Source organism: Mustela nigripes, chromosome 5 (assembly GCF_022355385.1).
Source record: "Mustela nigripes isolate SB6536 chromosome 5, MUSNIG.SB6536, whole genome shotgun sequence".
Lineage (NCBI taxonomy): Eukaryota > Metazoa > Chordata > Mammalia > Carnivora > Mustelidae > Mustela > Mustela nigripes.
The window spans coordinates 63476174-63498582 of NC_081561.1; the positions used below are offsets into that span (position 1 = coordinate 63476174).

General features: G+C 44.1%; 1 protein-coding gene across 5 annotated transcripts in view; it reads right to left on the reverse strand.

The window, feature by feature from the left end:
- Window positions 1-1948: 1948 nt before the first annotated feature.
- DAAM2 (dishevelled associated activator of morphogenesis 2) overlaps window positions 1949-22409 on the reverse strand; it is a 115090-nt gene continuing 94629 nt past the window's right edge. For 4 of the 5 annotated variants that reach the window (XM_059400533.1, XM_059400535.1, XM_059400534.1 and 1 more), the window contains exons 16-26: window positions 21358-21384; window positions 20205-20311; window positions 18919-19003; window positions 17002-17108; window positions 16825-16913; window positions 6137-6305; window positions 5867-5974; window positions 4907-4967; window positions 3660-3791; window positions 2507-2677; window positions 1949-2286 (exon numbers count right to left, since the gene is read on the reverse strand). In XM_059400533.1, coding sequence (XP_059256516.1) covers window positions 2065-2286; window positions 2507-2677; window positions 3660-3791; window positions 4907-4967; window positions 5867-5974; window positions 6137-6305; window positions 16825-16913; window positions 17002-17108; window positions 18919-19003; window positions 20205-20311; window positions 21358-21384 — 1278 coding nt within the window. In that variant the 3' untranslated portion in view covers window positions 1949-2064. The remainder of the gene's footprint in view (window positions 2287-2506; window positions 2678-3659; window positions 3792-4906; window positions 4968-5866; window positions 5975-6136; window positions 6306-16824; window positions 16914-17001; window positions 17109-18918; window positions 19004-20204; window positions 20312-21357; window positions 21385-22409) is intronic. The other variant, XM_059400536.1, reaches the window with a different exon arrangement.

Below are 22409 nucleotides of genomic sequence, written 5' to 3' on the forward strand. Positions count from 1 at the left end.
GGGAAGGCCAGAGTTTGGACATGCTGGTGATAGAAACAGAGCCCTCCCCTGTCCCCTGCTGGGGAGGTTAACCTCAGCCCAGCCAGTTTGAGAGAGGAACTTCAGAGACCCCACCTGTGACCTTCCCACCACCCCAATGCCAGCTTCTGGCAGTGGGGGCTGTCTGGTGGCCAGATGGGTAGACCAAAGCCCTCATCTTGCCTTCAACTGGACTCCAGGATGGCCTCTTTCCCTTTAGCCTGGCCAGGCTTGCATTTGCTCACATCCCTCCCCACTCAAACCAACACACATGCTGGGCTCACCAACTCTATGTTTCTCCCCGCCCACCACAGCTACTCTGGCCCTACCCCCCGAGTCTGATGTAGGGAAAAGATGAGATAAGCAGCTTAAGAGTGGACCTAGCCCACCAGTGTGGCCACTGGCAATAACCCTGAGCTGGAGAAGTAGGTTGAAAAGTGAGACACAAAGACAAGGGCTGGGAGATAGAATGGCCAGGAGCTGGATGATGGAGAGTCAGGAGGGCTGCACACTGAGGATGATAGGTCAACTTCTAGGGGGAAGAAATGGATCGAAAACAAAAACCTTGATAGAGTTGACCTCTCCTTCCTTCTTTCAGAAGATAGTTTTGTTTAGACACAGCCTTGATCCCCTCCCCCAACCAAGGACAACTCAAAATGAACAGCATGGATGGTGGGAGTGGCTCGGAGGGCTAGAATAGGAGCCCTTGGAAGTCCGATTGAAGAAATGAGTTGAGAGGTGGGTCCCAGCCCCCATGTCTGGTACCCAGCCTTCTATCCTTGATTTCCTTCAGGCAATGCACCCCCAGGGAACTTGGCCCTTTTCCTCTGTATTCCATCTCCCTAGCTTCCCCTGCCTGCTCTGGCTCCCAGTCTGAATGCCTCAGAGATCACATGTAAAGGCAGAGGGCAGCTCTGGCCTTTGGACCATCTCAGGAACAAACACTCCAGGGCCAGCCTTAGCCCGGTGCACGTGGTTCGAAGCGGCCTTCCACAGGCTGGAGAGAGAGGGAGGTCTCCGTGGCTTCTGCCCTGAGGCAGACCTTAGAGAAAGAGTTTGGGGTCTGATGAACATGCAGTGGTAGACTGGGAGCACCAGAGTGGAGCTGGGCGTTCAAGTGCTGCCCTCTAGTGAGGGGCTAGCAGAATTCCCAGCCAATGCGTGTGGTTATAGACCAGGGTTGGGTTGTACAGAGGAGGTGTGAGGAGTTTTGTTCCAGGGTCTGTAGGCCCAAGGCACGAGGTGCGGTGATGATCGGAGTCTTTCTTGAACCCCTTCCCTTACCAGATTCATCAAGTACCTGATCGTGAGCCATAGCTGTGGTAACCCAAAGGTGAGTGTTCTGGGATTCAGGATTAGTAGATAGGAGAGAGATGGCAGTAGGGAAGGGAGGGAGAGACTTACACGTGAGAGAGGGGCCAGGGGACTTGTGATGTAGGAAACAGGCACTGCTACTCTGTGTCCTGATGACTTGGTCCCTGCAGCGTCCTCCCCACACTTTTTCTGAAACCTATCTAGCTAGAGTATCTAATGCCTCTTCCCTTTACATCCAAGAGGAAAGTTTGCTCCCAGATCCATGTTCCGTTATGCCTCCTCTTAGTGGACGGGGGGGCCTGCATTCCCTCACTGGCTCTCAGGGGGCCCACCCCACCATGAACTCCCTACTGGACATTGAATCCAGACAAGGCCCATAGACCTGTCCAGTCTAGATCTGGAACAGTTGTGTACCAACATGTGCATGCCCTTGCTGGAGGCCAGGGGGCAGGGCTCCTTCAGCAGGACCTGCCAGGGATGTCCAAGTCTGCCTTGGAGTGACCCTGGGGGGGGGGGGGGGCGGGATGCAGAAAGAATAACGGAACAGGAGATGCGAGAAGCCCCTTCAGGTAAGTGTGGGGACCCCTGGTCCTGCCACACACCGCCCCCACCCCAGGACCCAGCCCAGGGCTCGTTTAAACCGAGCACCAAATTGTCTAAGGATCCCGGCCGCCTCCGCTTAGCCCCTCGGCCCACCCCGTCTCCTGCCTCCTGCTGCGGCCAGTCCCCAGGTCAATAATTTAGCCTGCTTATTGCCCGTTCCCGGGTGACTTCCAGCGCCTGGCTCCCCGACCGCTTGCGGCTGCGTTTCAGCTTGCATAAGTCCTTGTCGAACACTTCCCCAGAGCGCAGCGCCGACACCAGGTCATCAAACTCGCCCCCTTCCTCCAGCGTGCTGCCCGCGTGGGCCTTCCGCTGCCTCTGCCACCGCTCCCGCTCCCGCTGCTCCTTCAGCTGGAGGAGGAGGAAGAGAGAGGTGGGCTGAGACCAGAGCAGCCACCGACAGTCCAACCGCCGAACCAGTGGCCTCCCAGCAGGCACAAAGTCCCACCTGTTTGCCCGGAGGCCTGTGTTGACCAGCTGGCTCCACTTTCTTCCTTCCTAAGACACTCCTGTCTCCCCGCCTGCCTCCTGCTCTCACCCAGCAGCACCCCCCTCAGCTCAGCCCTCTCACCATGGCTTCCATGCGTGCCCGCCGTTCCTCCTCCTCTTTCCTCCTCCTCATGGCCTCCAGGTCCTGCCGGGCCTCTGAGAAGGCCTGCAGGAAGGTGTCGAAGATTCCAAAGAATTCGTCTGGCTGCATCTTGCTGTCCTTCTCCCCAAAGTGCATCAGGGCCTTGGAGAACTGTTAGGGGGCAAGGGATGGTGAGAGTCTGCCCCTGCCCCCAAGCATGGTGGGTTCAGCCCCTGTGGTGAGCTGGGTTCCAGTCAGAGCAGAACCCAGTCCAAGGGGAGCAGGGCTGGAGGAGAGCGGGGGATGCCTGCTAGCACCAGGGCAGGGATAAGGCTGAAGGAAAAGCTTGAGGCAGACACCAAGGGGAGGTGGGGGATCCAAGCCATCTGACAGAGGCTGCCCAGAGCTACCATGGGGTCTGTTATTGGTGTAGGTATGGGTCAGGAGCTGCAGACCTTGGGAAGTACTTCTTGAGGTCACACACTCAAAACGACCCAGAGTTCATATAGTTATTGGACTAATTTAATTCCTCTATTTCCTCAGTTTCCTCAGCTGTAAAATGGCGACAATAGACTCTACCTCATCATGTTGTGAGGGTGAGGTGAGTTACTAGACATAAAGCATTAGCTCTATTTATAGGTGTCAGGCACTGTTCCAACATTTATTGACAGCCACCATCTCTAATTCAAGCCAGGGTGTGCAGCCTGGACCAGCAGGGGCATCTCAGACCTCCTGCATGAGGAGGCCTACCAGTGGGATCCATGGGGATGTTAGTGTGAGAAGCCAGGAAGAGGCAATAACAACTGTGACCAAAACTGAGCTCTGGAGTCTGGATTCTAACTCAGGTCTGTCCAACACAGCTGGGAAACCCTGGGCAAGTTTCTTAACCTCTCCAGATCTCAGTGTACATACTTGTACAATGGGGTAGTAACCTTTTAAGAAGCCCATACTAAAAGGATTATGACCTTTGCAACAGACTTGCTATTGCTTTTCTTAAGGGAGTGACGAAATTACTTTTCCTCAAAGCTCAGTGACTCTGGGTTTGTCCCTCTGGGCCACCCAACACAGGAATGGGTGAAGGAGCCTTTTCTACGTAAAAAAAGAGGGATAGGGTTAGGATGGGGACCAGACTGGGAGCTTGGGCCACACTTACCTTGTCCCTGGCCTCATTCAGCTGGTCTTCCAGCTCTGAGAAGCTAAAGCTGGAGACAGTGATGAAGTCACTCATGACAGGGACAAACTTGTCATTTGGTTCCCGTGCCTGGCGCTTCTGGTATTCCAGCTCCTGAGGAGGGAGAGTGATGTGCTGGTTAGAGGGGCACCAGCACAGAAGTCAGGAACTCTGAGGGTCACCCCCATCTCCCACCCTTCCTGCCTAGTCTCACACAATTCTGAGGGCGGCAAAGATTGTGAGAGCTATCCCTCGTGCACCACTGCTATCTTTCTTTCTCTCGATCCTTGCTTCCCAGGGTGGTCTGGGACGTCTGAAGTAATACAGACTCTCAGGGAATGAGAATCTGCATTTTAACAAGACCTCTAGGTAATGCATGGGCCGATTCAAGTGTGAGATGTCTTTCTAAATCTCCTAGCTGATACGGATGCTGCTGGTCATGGGCCCTGCTGTGAGTAGCACTTTTAAGGGCTATAAATTGGAAATTGACCCCACCCCCACCATAGTGGCAATGAATATTTCTTTCTCTTACTTACCTTCATTCTCTAACTCACTGTCCCCTTACCAGCCTACCACCCCCTTCCCCCAGTAAAAATGGAAACATTCTCAAGTTCCCAAATGTTGAAGAAAAACGATTGGGGCCATTGCCATATGGGACTAGCCTAGCCTCAGGCCAGAGACCATATCATCTGAGAAGCCATCAGAGCAGGACTGGTGAAGACGAGACTCCTGGGCGCAGCCCCTGGGTCCTCTACGGACCCAAGGAGAAGAGGCATCTGGCAGGAATTTCTGGAGATCACTGTGCCCAGTGTCACACACTATGGGCTACCTGTGCCAGCTGGCTTCTGAGAGATGCAGAAACTCTTTCCTATCCACTTGAATTAGACTTAGGCATGGGGCCAACTTACGATTCATTCTCCACCAGTGTCCAACAGACATGCTGGACAGTGACCTGGCTAGTCTCAGATGGCCCCTCCATGAGATTCTAAATTTAAGTCCTAAATAATCCAGTCATTCTTTCCTGAGGGCTAGCTCTGTTGCTGCCTATTAATTGGTCAAATGATAGGTCCCCAGATAGTAGGCCCCCAGATGGAAAACACTGTCTGATGCATTTCTGTGTCCCAGAGCTCCTGGTTGGGGTGCCAGAGTCACGGGCACAGGGTCTGGCCTTCAGCACAGACACAGAAAGCAACCCCGCAAACCCAGGCAGGCATAGATGGTGTACTCACCACCTCAACTGCTCGGAGGCCCCTCCTGAGGTTGCCCACCTCCTTCTCCAGCTCTGCCAGGCTGCAGGGAGACACACAGGAAGGGAGAATTGCTGAGCATGGTTCAGACAGATGGCAGTGCAAAGCTTAATGGCCTTGGAGTCAGTGGACCCATGCTCTAGGCCTGCTGCATCACCTCCCCTCTGTGTTCTGTCTGTGCTTCTATAAAATAATAGGATTGAAATTTAGGTTCTGAAGATCCTTCCAGATCAGAAATGTTATGTTGAATATTAGCTTTCTAACACATGGCTTCTGACTTGAATTCTTTTCAATACCAGTAGGTAATACTTAAAACTCTTAACATGTTGTCCTGTGTGCAGTAAGCATTTGTTGCATATTAACTATTTTCTACTGTATTTCTGCTTCTGTTAGAAATGCTTCTATCAGCCTATGTCTCTTCAGGTCTGACTTTTTGCCTATAGGAGATATCATTGGTGCTACATCCATATCTCCCTGGACCATCCATTGTAGTGTACAATCCTGACTTCTAATGATACGAGCACTTTCTCTGGATCCCAGAGTTCCCTTTGCCTGTACCTATAGCCAGAGTCATGCCCTGCCCAGAGACGTTCAGCTAATGACTGACAGGAGATGGGCTATGATATCCTAGTTCCCTCACCTCTCGGATGGGGTAAGTTGAGTAAGTGTCCTATGTTGTCTCACAGACTTCCATGGAGGGAGGTTCCAGGGGTAGCTGGCTTAATAATACTTTGTTATTAAGTGAGCCACCCCTGGCTCACTTCCCCACTGTTTCCTAGGAATATCTCTGAAATAAGAATTTGAGAGCAAGTAGCCAGTCTTCATTTGGTTCTCCTAAAGGCAGACGCTGAGACAGTGCCCATCCCTAGTCATCCCACAATAGCAATGAAAGGAAATTTAGACAAGAGTGCTATGATCACAGGGGAAAGAAGGGTCCCTCACTTGACTTTGGCGGCTTCTGGAAGATGCTGTAGCTCCGAGGGCATGTTCAGGATGTCAGGGAAGTGCTTCTCCAGGATCATGATCAGGTAATGGAGCAGAGAGATATTTCTGTGGATGAAAGGTCAGGGACAAAGGAATGAAGGCCAGGAAGAAATGAGCGGGAGGGGTCAGGGGAAAAGGCAAGGAGTTTGAGTCAGAAATGGGAGGAGGAGGGAAGAGGCCAGGGGGCGGGGGGTGAGATGGAAGATAAGGCAGCAGACAAGATCCCACCTGTCAATGCTGGACTTGGTATCTGCAATCTTGTTGAGGCTGGCCACCCGGAACCCATAGGCTCCCCCACGCTGCCCTTTGTTCATGAAGTTGCCAATGGCCAAGACGACCTCAAGCATCTGCCTTAGACGCTTGCTGCGGATCAGCTCCTGGGAGGCCAGCAGGATGGCTAGGAGAGGAGGGACAGGTCATAGCCCTACAGAAACTGGGCCAGGGCAGCTGGTCCCCTTGAACACCAGGATGATGCCACCACACAGTTCAGTCTTCAACTTTCAGAGGGGCAGACTATACCCACACCTCAACAAACTGATCTACTTCATACCTGCCCACTTCCAAGGGAAGCAGGTAAATTGGCCAAAAGCCAATTTAACAAATAACTCATTCTCAGAATGTGCCAATTCTTCTTAATATATTTAAGAATATCTTTTCTTACATATATCCAAAGATGATTAGTAGTTCTTTCTATGGATATATACAAGGATATAATACTTTTACTTTTTTAAACTTAGTGATTAAAATTTTAAATTTCAACATTTTACATAGTATGGGACTGTTTCTGCCTCTTTTAAAATGCTGTTTAACTTTTTTTTTTTTAAAGAAAAAATCCCTGTCAATTAAATTATCATGTCACTAATATAATATTTCCATATTTTTGTTCTATAAGATAAGGGTATGCCTTGCAGTTAATGCTATCTTTGATTTAAGAGTTTACTTGACATCTTGTTGAACATCATTTAAATTTTTCCCCAACTTTTAGGAATTTTAACAATTTCTCCCCAATGCCTTAAATGATACATTTGCTAGAAATATGATTTAAGGTTAACAGTAACTGAAACTTCAGTATTTCATTCGAGGATGGATGCGCTGGCCCATTCTCAGCTATTGTGTACTAATGGGATACAAATCCTACAGTGAAATTTTGGCTACTACTTATGGAATATGCTTTCTGATTATTAAGCGTGGTGATAAGAACACCAAACCATCCCATGAATTTTAGCTTATGCCAAACTGAACATTCTTTAAGATGCTGCTATGGATCTAAAATGAGAACCATCTGACCAAAAGTTTGCAGAAATCCTCAAAAGCAGTTAAGAGTAAGTAATTGGGGGAGGGGGGAAAGGCTGTAATGTAGAGATCATCAGGACCTCTCAGTTTGTACCTACTTCAGCCTCAGCTGTCCTTCCAGGACACTCTCTGTGCAGAAAGTCCCAGGAACACCCTGGCCTGCAACCACTTCAGCTCCAGCGATCCCACCAGGGTGTCCTCAGCCCTCACCAGCCACAGGGAAGGGAAAGTCACCAGATACACATAGCCTACACGGGGGATAACCATACACAAGGCCATTCCTTCAAGTTTTAGAGAATTAGCTGTTCTGCCTAATCACAGAAATAAAGACTAAAAGTTAAGAAAAAGGGGAGTCAGAGGAATATGCTCCAAACAAAACAAAACCTCAGGAAAAGAACAAAATGAAATGGAGATAGCACTATTCCTGATAAAGTTAACAAATAGAAAATATGAAAAAATTCAGAATTAAAGAACATAAATGAAAAATACACTAGAAGGAATCAACAGATTAGCAGATGAAGAAGAGATCAGCAATCTAGAAGACAGAGTAATGGAAAACAACCAAGCTGGGTAACAAAAAGAAACATATTTTAAACGAGGACAGGTTAAGGGATCTCTTGGACAACATCAAGTGAACAAGTATTCATATTGGATCCCAGAAAAAGAGCAAAAGGGACAGAAAAGTTACTTGAAGAAATAATAGCCAAAACTTCCTTAACCTGGAGACATCCAGGTTCAGAAAGCACAGAGAGTTCCAAATAAGATGAACCCAAAGAGGTCTACACCAGGACACATAAGAACTAAAAATCCAAAGATTAAAGAGAATTTAATAGAGAATTTAAAAGCAGCAAAACAGAAGGGAAGTTACATACAAGGGAAACCCCCATAAGCTGATTTTTCAGCAGTGACCTTGCAGGTGAGGAGGGAGTGGCAGGATATATTCAAAGTGCTGAAAGGGAAAAATCTATAACCAAGACTACTTTACCCGATGAGATTATCACTCAGGATTGAAGGAGAGAGAAAAGATTTTCCCAGGCAAAAAAAAAAAAAAAAAAAAAAAAATTAAAGATGTTCATCACCCCAAACCATCCTTACAAGAAATGGTAAAGGGACTTCTTTAAGTGGAAAAGAAAGGGCCATAACTAGAAGTTTATATATATATATAAATTATATATTATATAACTGTATATAATATATAATTCATATTCGTATACATATATACCAATAAAAAGATGTAAAATATGATACCATATACATAAAATGTGGAGGGGGGAGTAAAAAATCATTTTAGAATGTTTTCAAACTTAAGTGACCATCAAGTTAATATAGATTGCTATATACTTGGGATGTTATATGAACCTCATGACAACCACAAATCTGTAATAGATACACAGAAAAAAATAAAGATAAAGAGTCACACTAAAGGAAGTCACTAATCACAAGGAAAGAAAGCAAGAAAAGAAGAAAGAAACAGAAGAGCTACAAAAACAACCAGAAAACAAATAATGAAATGGCAATAAATATATAACTTCTGATAATTTCTTTAAATGCAAATGGTCTAAACTCTAGAGTGCATGATGGATTAAGAAAAATTCCTCTATATGTTGCCTATGAGAGATTCACGTCAGACACAAGACATACAGACTAAAAGTGAAAGGATCGAAAAAAAGATATTCCATGAAACAGAAAAAAAAAAAAGAGCCAGGGTAGTAATACTTACACAAAATGACTTTAAGTCAAAGACTGCAATAAGAGACAAATAAGGGCATTACATAATGATAAAAGGGTCAACATAACAAGAGGGTGTAACGATTGTAAGTATCTATGCACCCAACATTGAAGCACCTAAACACATAAAGCAAATATTAACAGACATAAAGGTAGAAATTGACAATAATAATAGCAGAGACTTTAATATTCAACTTACATCAACAGATAGATAATCCAGGCAGAAAAGTCAATAAGGAAATAGTGTTGCTCGGTGACACATCAAACTAGATGGACTTAGATATACACGGAACATACCATCCCAAAATGAGAGAATACACTTTACAAGTGCACAAAGAACATTTTCCAGGATAGATCACGTGTTATACCACAAAATAGTCTTAATAAATTCAAGATTGAAATCATATCATGCATCTTTTCTGAACACAGTGGTAAGGAACTAGAAATCAATCACAAGAAAAAACTGGAAAAATACAAACATATGGAAGCTAACAACATGTACTAAATAGCCAATGGGTCAATAAGAAGTGACAGGAAATCAAGAAATACAAGGAGAGAAGTGAAAATGAAACCACACTTATCTAAAATCTTTGGTACTCAGCAAAAGCAGTTCAAAAAGGGAAATTTATAGCAGTACAGGTCCACTTCAAATTTAAAAAAAAAAAATCTCAATCTAACCTTATACCTAAAAGACCTAGAAAAAGAAAAATCCAAGGCGAATAGAAGGAAGGAAATAAAAGAGCAGAAATAAATTAAATAGAGCCTTTTAAAAAAGTGAAAAAGATCAATGAAACCAAGAGCTGGGTTTTTGAAAAGACAGGCGTAAGGGATAAGCCTTTAGTCCTATTCATCAAGGAATAAAGGACACAAATGAAAAAAATCAGAAATGAAAAAAGTGACAACTGACACCACAGAAATACCAAGGATTATGAGAGTACTATGAAAAATTATATGCCAACAAACTGAACAACCTAAGAGAAATGGATAAAGCCCTAAGAACATATAATCTTCCAAAATTGAATCAGAAGGAAATAGAAAATCTGAACAGACCAACTACTAGTAACAAAATTGAATAAGTAATCCAAAAACTCCCCAAAAAACAAAAGTCCAGGAGCAGACTGATTCACAGGTAAATTCTACTAACCATTTAAAGAAGGGTTAACACCTATTCTCAAGCTCTTTCAAAAAAAAAAAAATGAAGAGGGAGGAAATCTTCCAAATACATTCTATGAAGACAGCATCACCCAGATACCAAAAGCAGACAAAGACACTACAAAAAACAAAACAAAACAAAAGACCCAAAACAAAAAAAGCCATGAAACAAAAACCCCTATAGGCCAATATCCCTGATGATGTAAAAATCCTCAACAAAGTATCAACAAACTGCTTTCAACAATACACTTAAGGAAATCATTCGCGAGCAAGTGGGTATCATTCCAGGGATTCAAGGATGTATCAGTACTTAAAAAATCAACATGATACATCACATAAACAAGAGAAAGGATAAAAAAAACATATGTTCATTTAAGCAGATGCAGAAAAATCATTTGACAAAATTCAACATCTGTTCATGATAAAAATTCTCAAAGTAGTTAGAGGGAACATGCCTCAACATAATAAAGATTATATATGAAAGACCCACAACTACCATCAAACTTTATGGTGAAAAATAAAGTTTTTCCTTTAAGATCAGGAATAAGACAAGGATGTCTACTCTCACCACTTTTATATAACATTGTAATGGAAGTCCTAGCCACAGCAACCAGACAAGAAATAAGAGGTATTCAAACTGATAAAAAGTTAAACTATCACAACTTACAGAAGACATGATACTGTATGGAGAAAACCCTAAAGACTCAATTAAAAATCTATTGGAATAAATGAATTCAGTAAAGTAGCAGGATTCAAAATTAGTACAAAGATTTTGGTTGCATCTCTATACACTGATGATGAAGCAGAAAGAGAAATTAATAAAATAATTCCATTTATAATTGTATCAAAAAGACCTGGAATAAACTAATGAGGTAAAATACCTGTATTCTGAAAACTATAAGACACTCCTGAAAGATTGAGAAAAACTAAAATAACAACGACAATAAGAATCATATGTCTTTGGTTATTCATCTTTTAACAAAAAAACATTTTCAATTTTAAATGTAAAAACAAATAAAACAAGTGGAAAGATATTCCACACTTGTGGATTGGAAGAATTAGTATTATTAAAATGTCTGTAATACCCAAAGCAATTGACAAATTCAATGCAATCTCTATCAAAGTACCAATAGCATTTTTCACAGAACTAGAACAACAACAACAACAACAACAAAAAAAAACCCTAAAATTTTTACCATACCATAAAAGACTCTAAGGAGCTAAAACAGTCTTGAGAAAGAAGAACATAGATGGAAGTATCACAACTACAGATCTCAAAATAACCTACAAAGCTGTAGTGATCAAAGCAGTATGAAACTGGCACAACAATAGACACATAGGTCAATAGAATAGTATAGAGAACCCAGAAATAAACCCACAATTAAATGGTCACTATGACAAAGGAGACAATAACTTTCAATGTGGGAAAAGATTACAAATGATGCTGGGGAAAATGGACCACTTCCTGAAGCCATACACAAAAATAAACTCAAAATGGATTAAAGACCTAAATGTGAGACCTGAAACCATAAAAGTCCTAGAAAAAAACATGGGCAGTAATCTCTTTAACATTAGCCTTAGCAACAATTTCTTAGATTTGTCTCCTTAAGCAAGAGGAACAAAATAAAAAATAAACTGTTGGGACTACACCAAAATAAAAATCTTTTGCACAGCAAAAGAAACCTTTGACAGAACAACAAGGCAACCTACTGAATGGGAGAAGATAATAGCCAGTGATATTTGATAAAGGGTTCATGTCCAAAATATATAAATAATTTATATAATTCAACATCAAAAAACAATCCAATTTAAAAATTGGCAGAGGACCTGAATAGACATTTCTCTAAAGAAGACATACAGATGGTCAACAGACACATCTGCTCAACATCACTGATCATGAAGGAAATGCATATCAAAACCACAATGAGATATCACCTTACACATGTCAGAATGGCTAAAATCAAAAAGATTATATCGACTGTTGTTAAAGATGTGGAGGAAAAGGAAATCTTGTGCACTGTGTGTGGGAATGTAAATTTGTATAGCCACTGTGGAAAACAGTATAGAGGTTCATCAAAAATTAAAAATAGAAATATTACATGATCCAATAATTCCAGTGAGTATTTACCCAAAGAAAATGTAAACAGTAATTCAAAAAGATATCTGTACCCCTATGTTTACCGCATCATTATTTATAATAGCCAAGATATGGAAGCAACCTAAGTATCCACTAATAGATGAATGGATAAAAAAAAACACAGTTGTGCCAAAGCTTTTTATCAAAATAAAAATAGTCCCAATAGTCCCAATAGTCCCAATAGTTTGTTTTGGCTTTTGTTCCCCCTGCCAAAGGAGACATAGCTAGGAAAATGTTGCTTAAGGCTGATTTTAAAGACATTTACTGCTTATGTTTTCTTCTAGGACTTCTATGGTTTCAGGTCTCACACTTAGGTCTTTAACCCACTTTGAGTTTATTTTTGTGTATGATATAAGCAAGTTGTCCAGTTTCACTCCTTTGCACATGGCTGTCTAGTTTTCCCAGCACCATTTGTTGAAGAGACTGTTTTTTTCTCATTGTATATTCTTGCCTCCCTTATAGATTAATTGACCATATAACTGGGAGTTCATTTCTGGGCTCTCTATTGTGTTCCATTGTTCTATGTGTCTATTTCCAAGCCCGTACCATATGAACAAAGGAAAAAGAGACAAAAAAAACAGACTTTTAAATATAATGAACAAACTGGTGGTTTCCAGAGGGGACGGGGGTTGGGGAATGGGTGCAATAGGTGAAGGGGATTAAGAGTACATTTATTGTGATGGGCACCGAATAATGTATAAAATTGTTGAATCCCTATACTGTACACCTAAAACTGAATATAACCCTGCATTTTAATTATACTGGAATTTTTTTAAAAAGCCACTGCCTTAAATATATACAATTGTGAATCTTAAGTATATAAACTTGTACATCTTAAATATATACAATTTTTGTCAATCATAGCTCAATGAAGCTGGGAGAAATTTTTCAGTACACCAACAAAGAAAGAAGATACAATGTAATATTATTCATCCATAAAAATGAATGAGATCTTACCATTTGTGACAACATGGATGGATGGATCTAGAGAGTAAAATGCTAAAGTGAAATAAGTCAGAAAGAAACACCATATGATTTTACTTATATGTGGAATCTAAAAAACAAAGTGAGGGTTGCAGAAAGGAAGTTGGGTAGAGGGATGGGGTAACTTGATGATGGACATTAAGGAGGGCATGTGATGTGATGAGCACTGGGTGTTATACACAACTAATGAATCTTTGAACATTATATAAAAAACTAATGATGAACTGTATGTTGGCTAATTGAATTTAAATTTATTTTTTTAAAGATTTTATTTATTTATTTGACAGAGATCACAAGTAGACAGAGAGGCAGGCAGAAAAAGAGAGGGGGAAGCAGGCTCCCAGCTGAGCAGAGAGCCTGAAGTGAGGTTTGAACCCAGGACCCTGAGATCATGACCTGAGCCAAAGGCAGATGCTTTAACCCACTGAGCCACCCAGGCGCCCCTGAATTTAAATTTAAATAAAGACTTAAAAAAAGAAAAATAAAAAACAAAATGAACAAACAAAAACCAGACACAGACTCATAAATACAGAGAACTAACTGATAGTTTCCAGAAGGGAGGCATGTGGGGGGATGGGCAGAATGAGTGAAGGGAAGTAATAGATGCAGCCTTCCAATGATGGAATACATAAATCATGGAGATAAAATGTACAGCATGGGGAATATGGTCAATGGTATTATAATAGCCTTACATAATGTAGCTACACTTGTGGTGGACATAGCGTAATATATAGACTTGTCCAATCTCTATATTGTACATTTGAAATGGATATAACATGTGTGTCAACTATACATTATATACACATCATGAAATTAACAAAATAAAAGTAGAAGCTTAAACTGGAAAAAAAAAAAGAAGCTATAAAAGTCAATGATAAGTTTTGTCAGTACATAGTCAGTCTATGACCTAATAGCAGAATTACTCTTGAAGGGTATTAGAGTGGTTTCTAGACATTTTTTTTCTTAAATTACAAAGAGATTGGTTAAATTAATTATGATATTCAGACAATGGAATAAAGTGCAACACTGAAAATGAATAACTCACTGTTAGCGATAACAATAGGGTAATTTACAAGCATAATGCTGAGCAAAAGGAACCAGCATAAAATTATCCATACTCCAGTATACAATTTATATAAAGTTTGAGACCGACAAAACCTTTAAAGAAGCTAGACCAATGGTTGCAAGGGGTAATGTTTGAGAGGAGATATGAGGAAGGGGTGTTTAGGGCTGGCAACATTCCATTTCTTGACTTGGGTGTTGATTTCACAGGTGAGTTTACTTTATGATAATTCATCAAGTAGGACACTTGTGATTTATGTACATTTCTGTATGCATATTTGAATAAAAAGTTTACTTTTATAAGTAGTTCTTTAAAGTTTTTGGCAATTCATAGCGGTTGGGATGGTTTTTCTAAGGTTGATATGCTACTTGAGAAATTTGCAAAAGAATCCTCCTAAAAATGCTAAAATGTTGGCAAAACAGAAATTGACAAGAGTTCAAAGGAAATCAGTATAAATGGGAAAACTCCCATTGCAATGCAGACATTTTAGATAAAGTCATAAGAATAATATATTCTTGAATATATTCATAAGAATGTTTACATTTGAAACCATATTCATCTTGACTATATTCAGTAAATGGATTCAAAATGAGAATCAGTAAATTTGGTATATTCAACAATGAACAGATTCATAAGAATATATTCAAGAAAAATATGTTTCATGAATATATTCATAGAATTGGTAAATCTGTCAAATTTGGTGAATTGGCTTTTGGCAAATTGACCCAAAGGCCCTGGTGGAAATTGAGGAGGGTAAGATATCAAAAGCTCATCAGCAGCTGAGATAGGCCAAGTATTAGCTTACCAGGAATATTTCCTAGAACTGGAAGGAAAAATAGGAATTCCAACTCCTGTACAATTAATTCTCTGGTCCCCACCCCTAGTTCAAGCCACTGACCTGATTCTGTAAGATACCGCTTCAGCCACCTCCTTCTGACTCTCAGAGGAAGAGCCATCCAGACCTTTCTAGAACAGCTAGCAGCCATTGCTACTGCAGAGCAATTCTTACTTTCCCCAGTAGGTTATCCAAAACATAACTTGCTCTGCACAGCTTGATATTAAAGGGAGACTTTCCTGAGCATTCATAGAGTAACACTTAGGGGGAGTTTTGGAGTGGGCTCTGAGATTATCTGAGATTCACCCTACCCAGGGGCTAGGCTACACTGGTTCCACATCTCCAAGTGGCAGTTGCTCACATTTGCTCCACTGACCCAAGACACACAAATGGTTGAGCAAATATCTTGGCTCATCCCTGCATCCAGTGTCTCAGGCCCCAAGGGCAGTCTGCAGGAGGACAAAGAAGGTTGTATGAAGGTAGGGATTCACTCATCACAGGGCAGAAGGTACTGCCAGACCTCAGACCTGCAGAGTCACAGCTGTCCTCGATCCTTCTCCCTCAGAACAATCAATAATTATGATTACACCCAGCCTGCAGTTGCCTTGTGTGTGTGAATACACGTGGAGGGGGGCGGGGGCAGATTGCAGAAAATGTCTACCTCCAGCTCTGTCACACACCCCCCACCTCCCACCCCCAAACCTCCCTGAAGCAACTCTAGGAAGGGCCCGTCTCTGGACTGGGCATCCCAGGGAGTGCTGGTCAGCCCTGGTGTCCAGCAGAGGGGCCCACGCTCTGCTCCACCCCCAGCCTACCCCCCTCAGCCTCCTGGACTCAGGATCTCCTGTTCCACTCTGCTGTCCTATCTTTCCCCCAAGTGAGCCTCACAGCCTCTCCCACTTCTCTGCTCGTGGGTCTTCTTGGACCTTCGTGGACGTTCTTCCCCAAATCTTTGCCCCTCTGTCTTCTGCTGTCATCTATCAAGTACTGCAGGACAAAGAGTGGGGGATGAATTCTGAAGAACAAGATCTGGGTTCTAATTCTGGGTCCACCACTCCCTGAACATGGCCTGAGGCAGCATGACCCCATTTTAGACCTGAGAGAATGGACACACCCAGAGGGCTGTTGTGAGGACCAATGAGACCACCCACGTGGAATGTTTCACGCAGTGCTTGCTACAGAGTTCTCACTGAATTACAAATTGACCATCTGGAAAAGGCCTGCATCGGAAGGGTTCCCTAACCCAGAAAACCAGATACCGCCAGGAATTACCTTGCGAATTTCCTACTTTTCTGAAAGCTCACACTTAAAATAATGTGTCCAGAGGCCTTCTATGAACTTTGCCCCTCTCAGGCAGGGTAAAGATTGATGAGCTCAACACATGCCAAGCCCTGTTCTAGGAACTTGCTATTATCATCATCTGTTCAGCATTTCTGTCCCATGCTGAGGCAAATGTCAACAGACCCCCCCCCCCTTCCCGGAGAGTATCCAGGCTGAGGCACAGGAAACATCACATGTTTGGCACATGTGCTCATATAAACAAGTGCATATATCTATAATAATCATAGTTTCAAATTTGTCCTTGGCTTTGGTTTTTTGTGGGGAGAGGCCGGGGCGGGGATTGAGAATGAGAAAGTTTTCTTCTACCCCTGTTCATTGATTTCCACCCCTGGGCCCTCCCAGATGTCTCTCCACTCTAGGCCTCCCCACACCCTCAACCATACCTTCCACTTTGGGCTTTGCCTCAGCCAGTCGCTCCTGGAACTTCTTCTTGAAGAAAAGGGCCTGCAGTCGCTGCTGGTAGTGGTCGATCCTGTGGACAGGGCAAGCTACATTGTGAGGCCACCCCCTCCAGCCCCAGGAGCTAGCTTCAGCCCCTCCTTCATGCCTGCTGCCCTGACCTGCTCATTTCATAGAGGAAGCGGTCAGCACGGGCCATCCGCTCTATCTCATGCTTGTGCTCCTCGAGGAGGTCGATGTCACTTTTCTCTGGAATGAACTTGAGGAGCTGCAAAGAGCATCAGATGAACATCAGACAGGAAATTGGTGAGAAGCAGATATTGGGAGTTCCCTGCACAGATGCCCATACACTGACCATGCTCAAGCTGGGGGCGGGGTGGTCCTTAAAAGAGGCATCTTCATGCAGTGGGTTTATGTTTCATTTGCCTAAAGGGGGCCTCAGGGCACCCGCTCTAGACTTTTCTTTTTTCACTTTTTAAAACTGAGATGCACCTTGTCTATAGTAAAGTATACTGTTCTTAAGTGCACAGCTCAATGACTTTCCTTTTAAACACTTTTTTCTTTTAAAGTTTGTTGAGGTATAACTTATATAAAATGCATCCACCTTTTGTTTTCTTTAAAAAAATTTTTTTTTATTTGTTTATCTTAGAGAGAGAGCACATGCACACAGGCTAGGGGAGAGGCAGAGGGAGAGGAAAAGTCCCAAACAGACTCTGTGCTGAGCTCAGAGCCCCACACGGGGCTCAATCCCAGGGCCTGAGTTCATGACCTGAGCTGAAATCAAGAGTCAGATGCTTAACCAACTAAGCCCCCCAGTGCCCCAAAATGCATCCATCTTGAGCGTGCAATTCAATGAGTTTTGACAAAACCACCCAGTGAATTCCCATCCAGATTAAGATACAGATTTCCATCCCCCAGAAAGTTCTCTTGTACTTTTCCCATAAGCAACCCATCCCCCTCCCCGTTATAGCCTCCCAACTGAATTCTATCACCTTAGATTAGATTTGCCTGTTCTTAAACTTCGTATAAATGGATTCATGCTGTGTGCTTTCCCTGGTGTCTGGCTTCTTTTGCACAACATAATGTCTGAGACTCATCCATACTGTAAGTATGGGTAGTTTGCTTTTTATACATTGATGAACAGTATTCCATTGTAAGAATATACCACAATGTATTTATTCATTTTCTTACTGATGGACAGTTGGGTTGTTCCATGAATAAAACTATTACAAATATTCTTGCCTATATCTTTTATAGTCAATGTTTGTAGTCATTTCTCTGTACGCTGCAGTGGGACTGCTGGGCAGGAGGGTAGGTTTAGCCTTTGTGTATGCTACCAAATTGTTTTCCAAATTGTACTCAATGAGAATTCCAGTTGCTTGATGTCCTTGCCAACACTTGGCATTGTCAGTCATTTCAATATAGTTCTTCCGGTAGGTGTGTGGTTCTGCCTTAGTGTGATTTACTATATATCTCTGATGACTAAGAGTGTCAAGCCACTTGGAAACTGTCTTTCATGAAGTACCCATTGAAGGCTTCTGATTATTTTCAGGTGGAGGTATTTGTCATTTTCTCTCCCAGATTTGTAGAGCTCTTTATTCTGAATAGGAAGTCTTTGCTACATGTACATAAAGTAAATGTCTTCTAAAGTTTGGCTTGTCTTTTCACTCTAGTAATGGTATCCTCTGATGAACAGAATTCTTCATTCTAATGAGGTCCAACTGATGGTGCTTTTGTTGGTACCTTACAGGTTTCTCTTGAAGGACCCAATAAATAGAGGTGGAGGAGATTGGGGAAATATATGATTATGGCTCACTCTGATTTTGCCTTGAGACCCAGGGGGGGAATCATAGCTTATACCTCTTGTCAAAGACCTCAATCCCCTAGAAAAGATGCAGCCTTTTCCAGCCTCCCCTCAGAAAGGCTGGTCCATGGAGTATCTATAAACCTTTCCCCACCTCCTCATCTTCCAGTCTGATTTTTTCCTTGACCTAAGAGTTGTGGCCTCTCTGGGGACAGGGAGGGGTTCAGCTGCCCCCTAATTTCTGCTCTCATCCCTTCCCCACTAGGGACCTCACCTGCTCCAGCATGTCCTTAGCGAGGTCCTCCTGTTCATCCATCTTCAAGATGGCCTGCCGGATCTCCTCATTAGAAAGCTTCAACCTAAGGCAAAACGCTGCCCCTTAAGCAGTCTGGCTTGGCCCCTCCGCTCAGGACAAACCCCAGCCCTTCTCCCCTGCATTTTCTCACTCACATGAATATGGGACTGTATCCCTTAGTGCTCCCCACTTACCTCTTCTGCAAAGCCTTCTCTAACTAAACTCATATGGTCTACTGAAGGAACTCAATAATAATGAGATATTTTGATTTTTAAGGATAAACTTGAATCTGCTGTCTTGCTAGAGTCTCTGTCATAACTGATAGGGACATTTGGGAGTAAAAGGGCCATCTTTAGTGTAGACAAAGAGACAGGGCAAAAGGTTTCTGATCCTTCTTCTCCTTATGCCTAAAATATCTACTGCACCTCCACGCGAAGATGGGAGTATTGACAGACCACAAAGGGGGCTGCTTCCTGCTTCCTTCATTGTCAGAGACAGAACAGCCCTCAGTCTTCTGACAGTGCCTCAGCTCCCACACAGCTGTGTTCCCATACATCTTGCTGTCTGGGTGAGGGAAAAGCCACCTCCCTACACACACACACACACACACACACACACACACAAACACACACAGTCCTTCCCTTTTCCCTCCAGATGCACACCACTTGGAGCCCTGGAGATACAGAACTCTCCCTCATCTTCAAGAGAGAGAAACTGAGGCCTGAGGCCTGTGGGAAGAAAGGGGCATGGATGTCCCAGAGATGGCTGGGGCAGCACTAAGAATAGTATGGGTGGCGGTGCCCTCTGACCCTGGCTCGGGGGGAGGACCCACACAGAAGCTGTGCTGTTCATGCAGATACTGCCCTGTTTGTTCTGCAGCCACGGGAAATGCTTGGGGGCTGAGATCATGCTGCTCTGTGGCCTAAGCCTAGTGGGGCCCTCCATGGGCTTAGAGCAATTCTGCTGCCAGACGATGACCAGGCTGGTCATCGTGACTGGGACAGTTTCCTGTCTGCAGAGCCCCACACTGCTGCTGAACATAAGCTCTCAAGACAGGGTTCTAGATCGGTGGTCTCCTCCCATTCCCAGGGGACAGTGGGGGCAGGGGAAGCAGAGAGACAGCTCTCACCCCATTCCTCGGCCACCCCTGTCCCCCAGGCATTCAGTTCCACTATATGTTTTTGCTCTAGCTTTCCCAGGGCTCTACTTCCTTGGAGGGATCCATCCCTCCCAATAGGGGCTGAAGAGGCAGGACAAGCACATACTTGGAGAGAAGGATGATGCAGTTCTGTGCCCTTCGGCCGTCAATGACTGACAGCTCTTTGACTTTGCGGGAGGCCAGGTAGATGTCCTCTGTAGAGCCCAGCTCTTTCTGAAACCAACAAGCCAAGTAAAAAGGTTGAGGTATACATGTATGCTCCAATCCTCTCCTTGCCCACCCCCCAGGAGCCACTCCCACACCAACCAAGAGATACTCCTGGTGTGAGGGGAAGAAAGACAGGGAAAGAAAAAGACAGGAGAGAGAAAAAGGAAGGTGGTTAATAACCATCTCTACTAGGAGACATCTGGGATTTTACCATGGGCTAGAACGGACTGAGGGCAATGAAGAGCTCCCCTTTTTAAAGACCGCCCTTTCTGGACAAACTAAGGAAAGAACTATTCCAGTGGAAGGGGGGTGACTGGTCCCTATGGCTTTGAGCAATGTTATGCAATCCCCAACATCCACAGAATCAGCCCTCACTCCACCACCCTACCCAGAGAGCTTCTCCAAGCTTATTATGGGAAGTAGTTTCCAAATCCCCATCAAGCTACAGTTCCTGGATTCCTGGAGACTTCAGGCACAGCTCAATGTGCCTAGATTAGAGGGCATCCACACGTTCAGAAGTGGGGAAACTGAGGCAGAGTTCCATGAAGAATTCTCTCCACTGGGGTTCCAGCAGCAGATTCCCCAAAAATCAGACACCCTCTCTTCTCTTGGGCCCTCAAAGAGGCAGATAGGAAACTAGTTTTTACCCTGAGAGGTCCCTCCAAGCACATGCTCTATATTGCACAATGATGTGAGGCTGCCACTCACATCATTATCCTTATGAATTGTGCCCTTGGGATTATGCAGTGCCCAACCTATGCAGTCTTACAGGACGGCTTTGCCTTGGGCCAGGTAGGTAAGACAACAGACCTGGAATCTTTCTCCTTACTACAGTAGACAATCACCTCCATTGCTGGTAGGGGTCTTTTTGAATTACTTCCCACCCCTACATTTCTGCTTTCTCTTTGGGAACCCTTTCCTGTGTTGCTTATAGGGATTGGTCATAAAGGTAGAAGGCAGAATGAATAAGCCCTCTCTTTTGACAAGTACAGGGCAGCAGCCCAGGACAGTGGTTAGAAGTTAGAGTGTCCAGAGCCCCAAGAGTGACTCACCTGCTGAGAAGGATTAGTTATCAGCTCCTAGGCAGGTAGCAGCCACAGCCAACAGAGAATTAAACATGCACAACGTTAGCCAAGAGTTTCAGGGACCCCAGGGACAGTAGGAGAGACATGGGGATCTCTGAGCATTGACTCTGTCCAACCCATCCCAATGAGACCTGCATGGTTGGAAATGGAGACTAGCAATTACCCTGGACAGAAGGTGCTTCTAGTGGACATACACTCCCAGAGAAGCCACAAAGTGGGGAGCAGGCAGGTCCCCTGCCTGTCCTGGGCCCAGTGGGACCACCACTCCCCAGCTGGGGCAGGCCAGGCCCCCAAGCTTCCCAACACCAGGCCTTGGTTGTTATTCTTCCTTTCTTCTCTGTTGGGAAAATGCTCAGAGGGCAGAGAGCATTTCTCTGCTGCTGGATGACTTCACCTTTCTAAACAGAAGAGGAGATATAACCAGAAGGGACCAGAAGCATGCAAAGGTTGCATTCATTGAGGCAGAGGAAAGCAGGTATCCCTGAGTTTCACCCCTTCCCTTTGTCTTTTGGTTTCCAAGGGAACTAAGGAGGCAGGGCCCACACCCAGTTCTCCCTTTTGGGCCCTAATGGAGTTGAAGTCACTAACTCAGGAGCTGCATAGGACACAGTGGGAAGACCATAGCTCATGGGACCTTTCCCTCCCCACCAAAACATGCAACCTGGGACCCAAAATAGGGAGAGGCGACCAGGGCCACACAGCCTCTGGGATCTTTCCAGCTCTGCTGCTGTGAAGTCAGCCTGAGTCTGGGCGACCCACCAAGTGACAATAGTCTGGGTGAGCCCAGACCCTCAGTAGGGGATTAAGAAAGGAGACAGGGGACTCAACGGGACTTTCCACATTGATTTTTCTCCAGTCACTAAACCAAAAGGCCCTAAACCCAGTTTGTTCTAAACCCCATAGACCTCTTTCCCCACTGCTCCCCATCTTAGCCTCACCTTGGAGCCCAGACACTGGGTGGGCTGGCTTGGAACACTGCCCAAGAGAAAGACTCTCCAACCAGGAGGAGCTGTGTGATT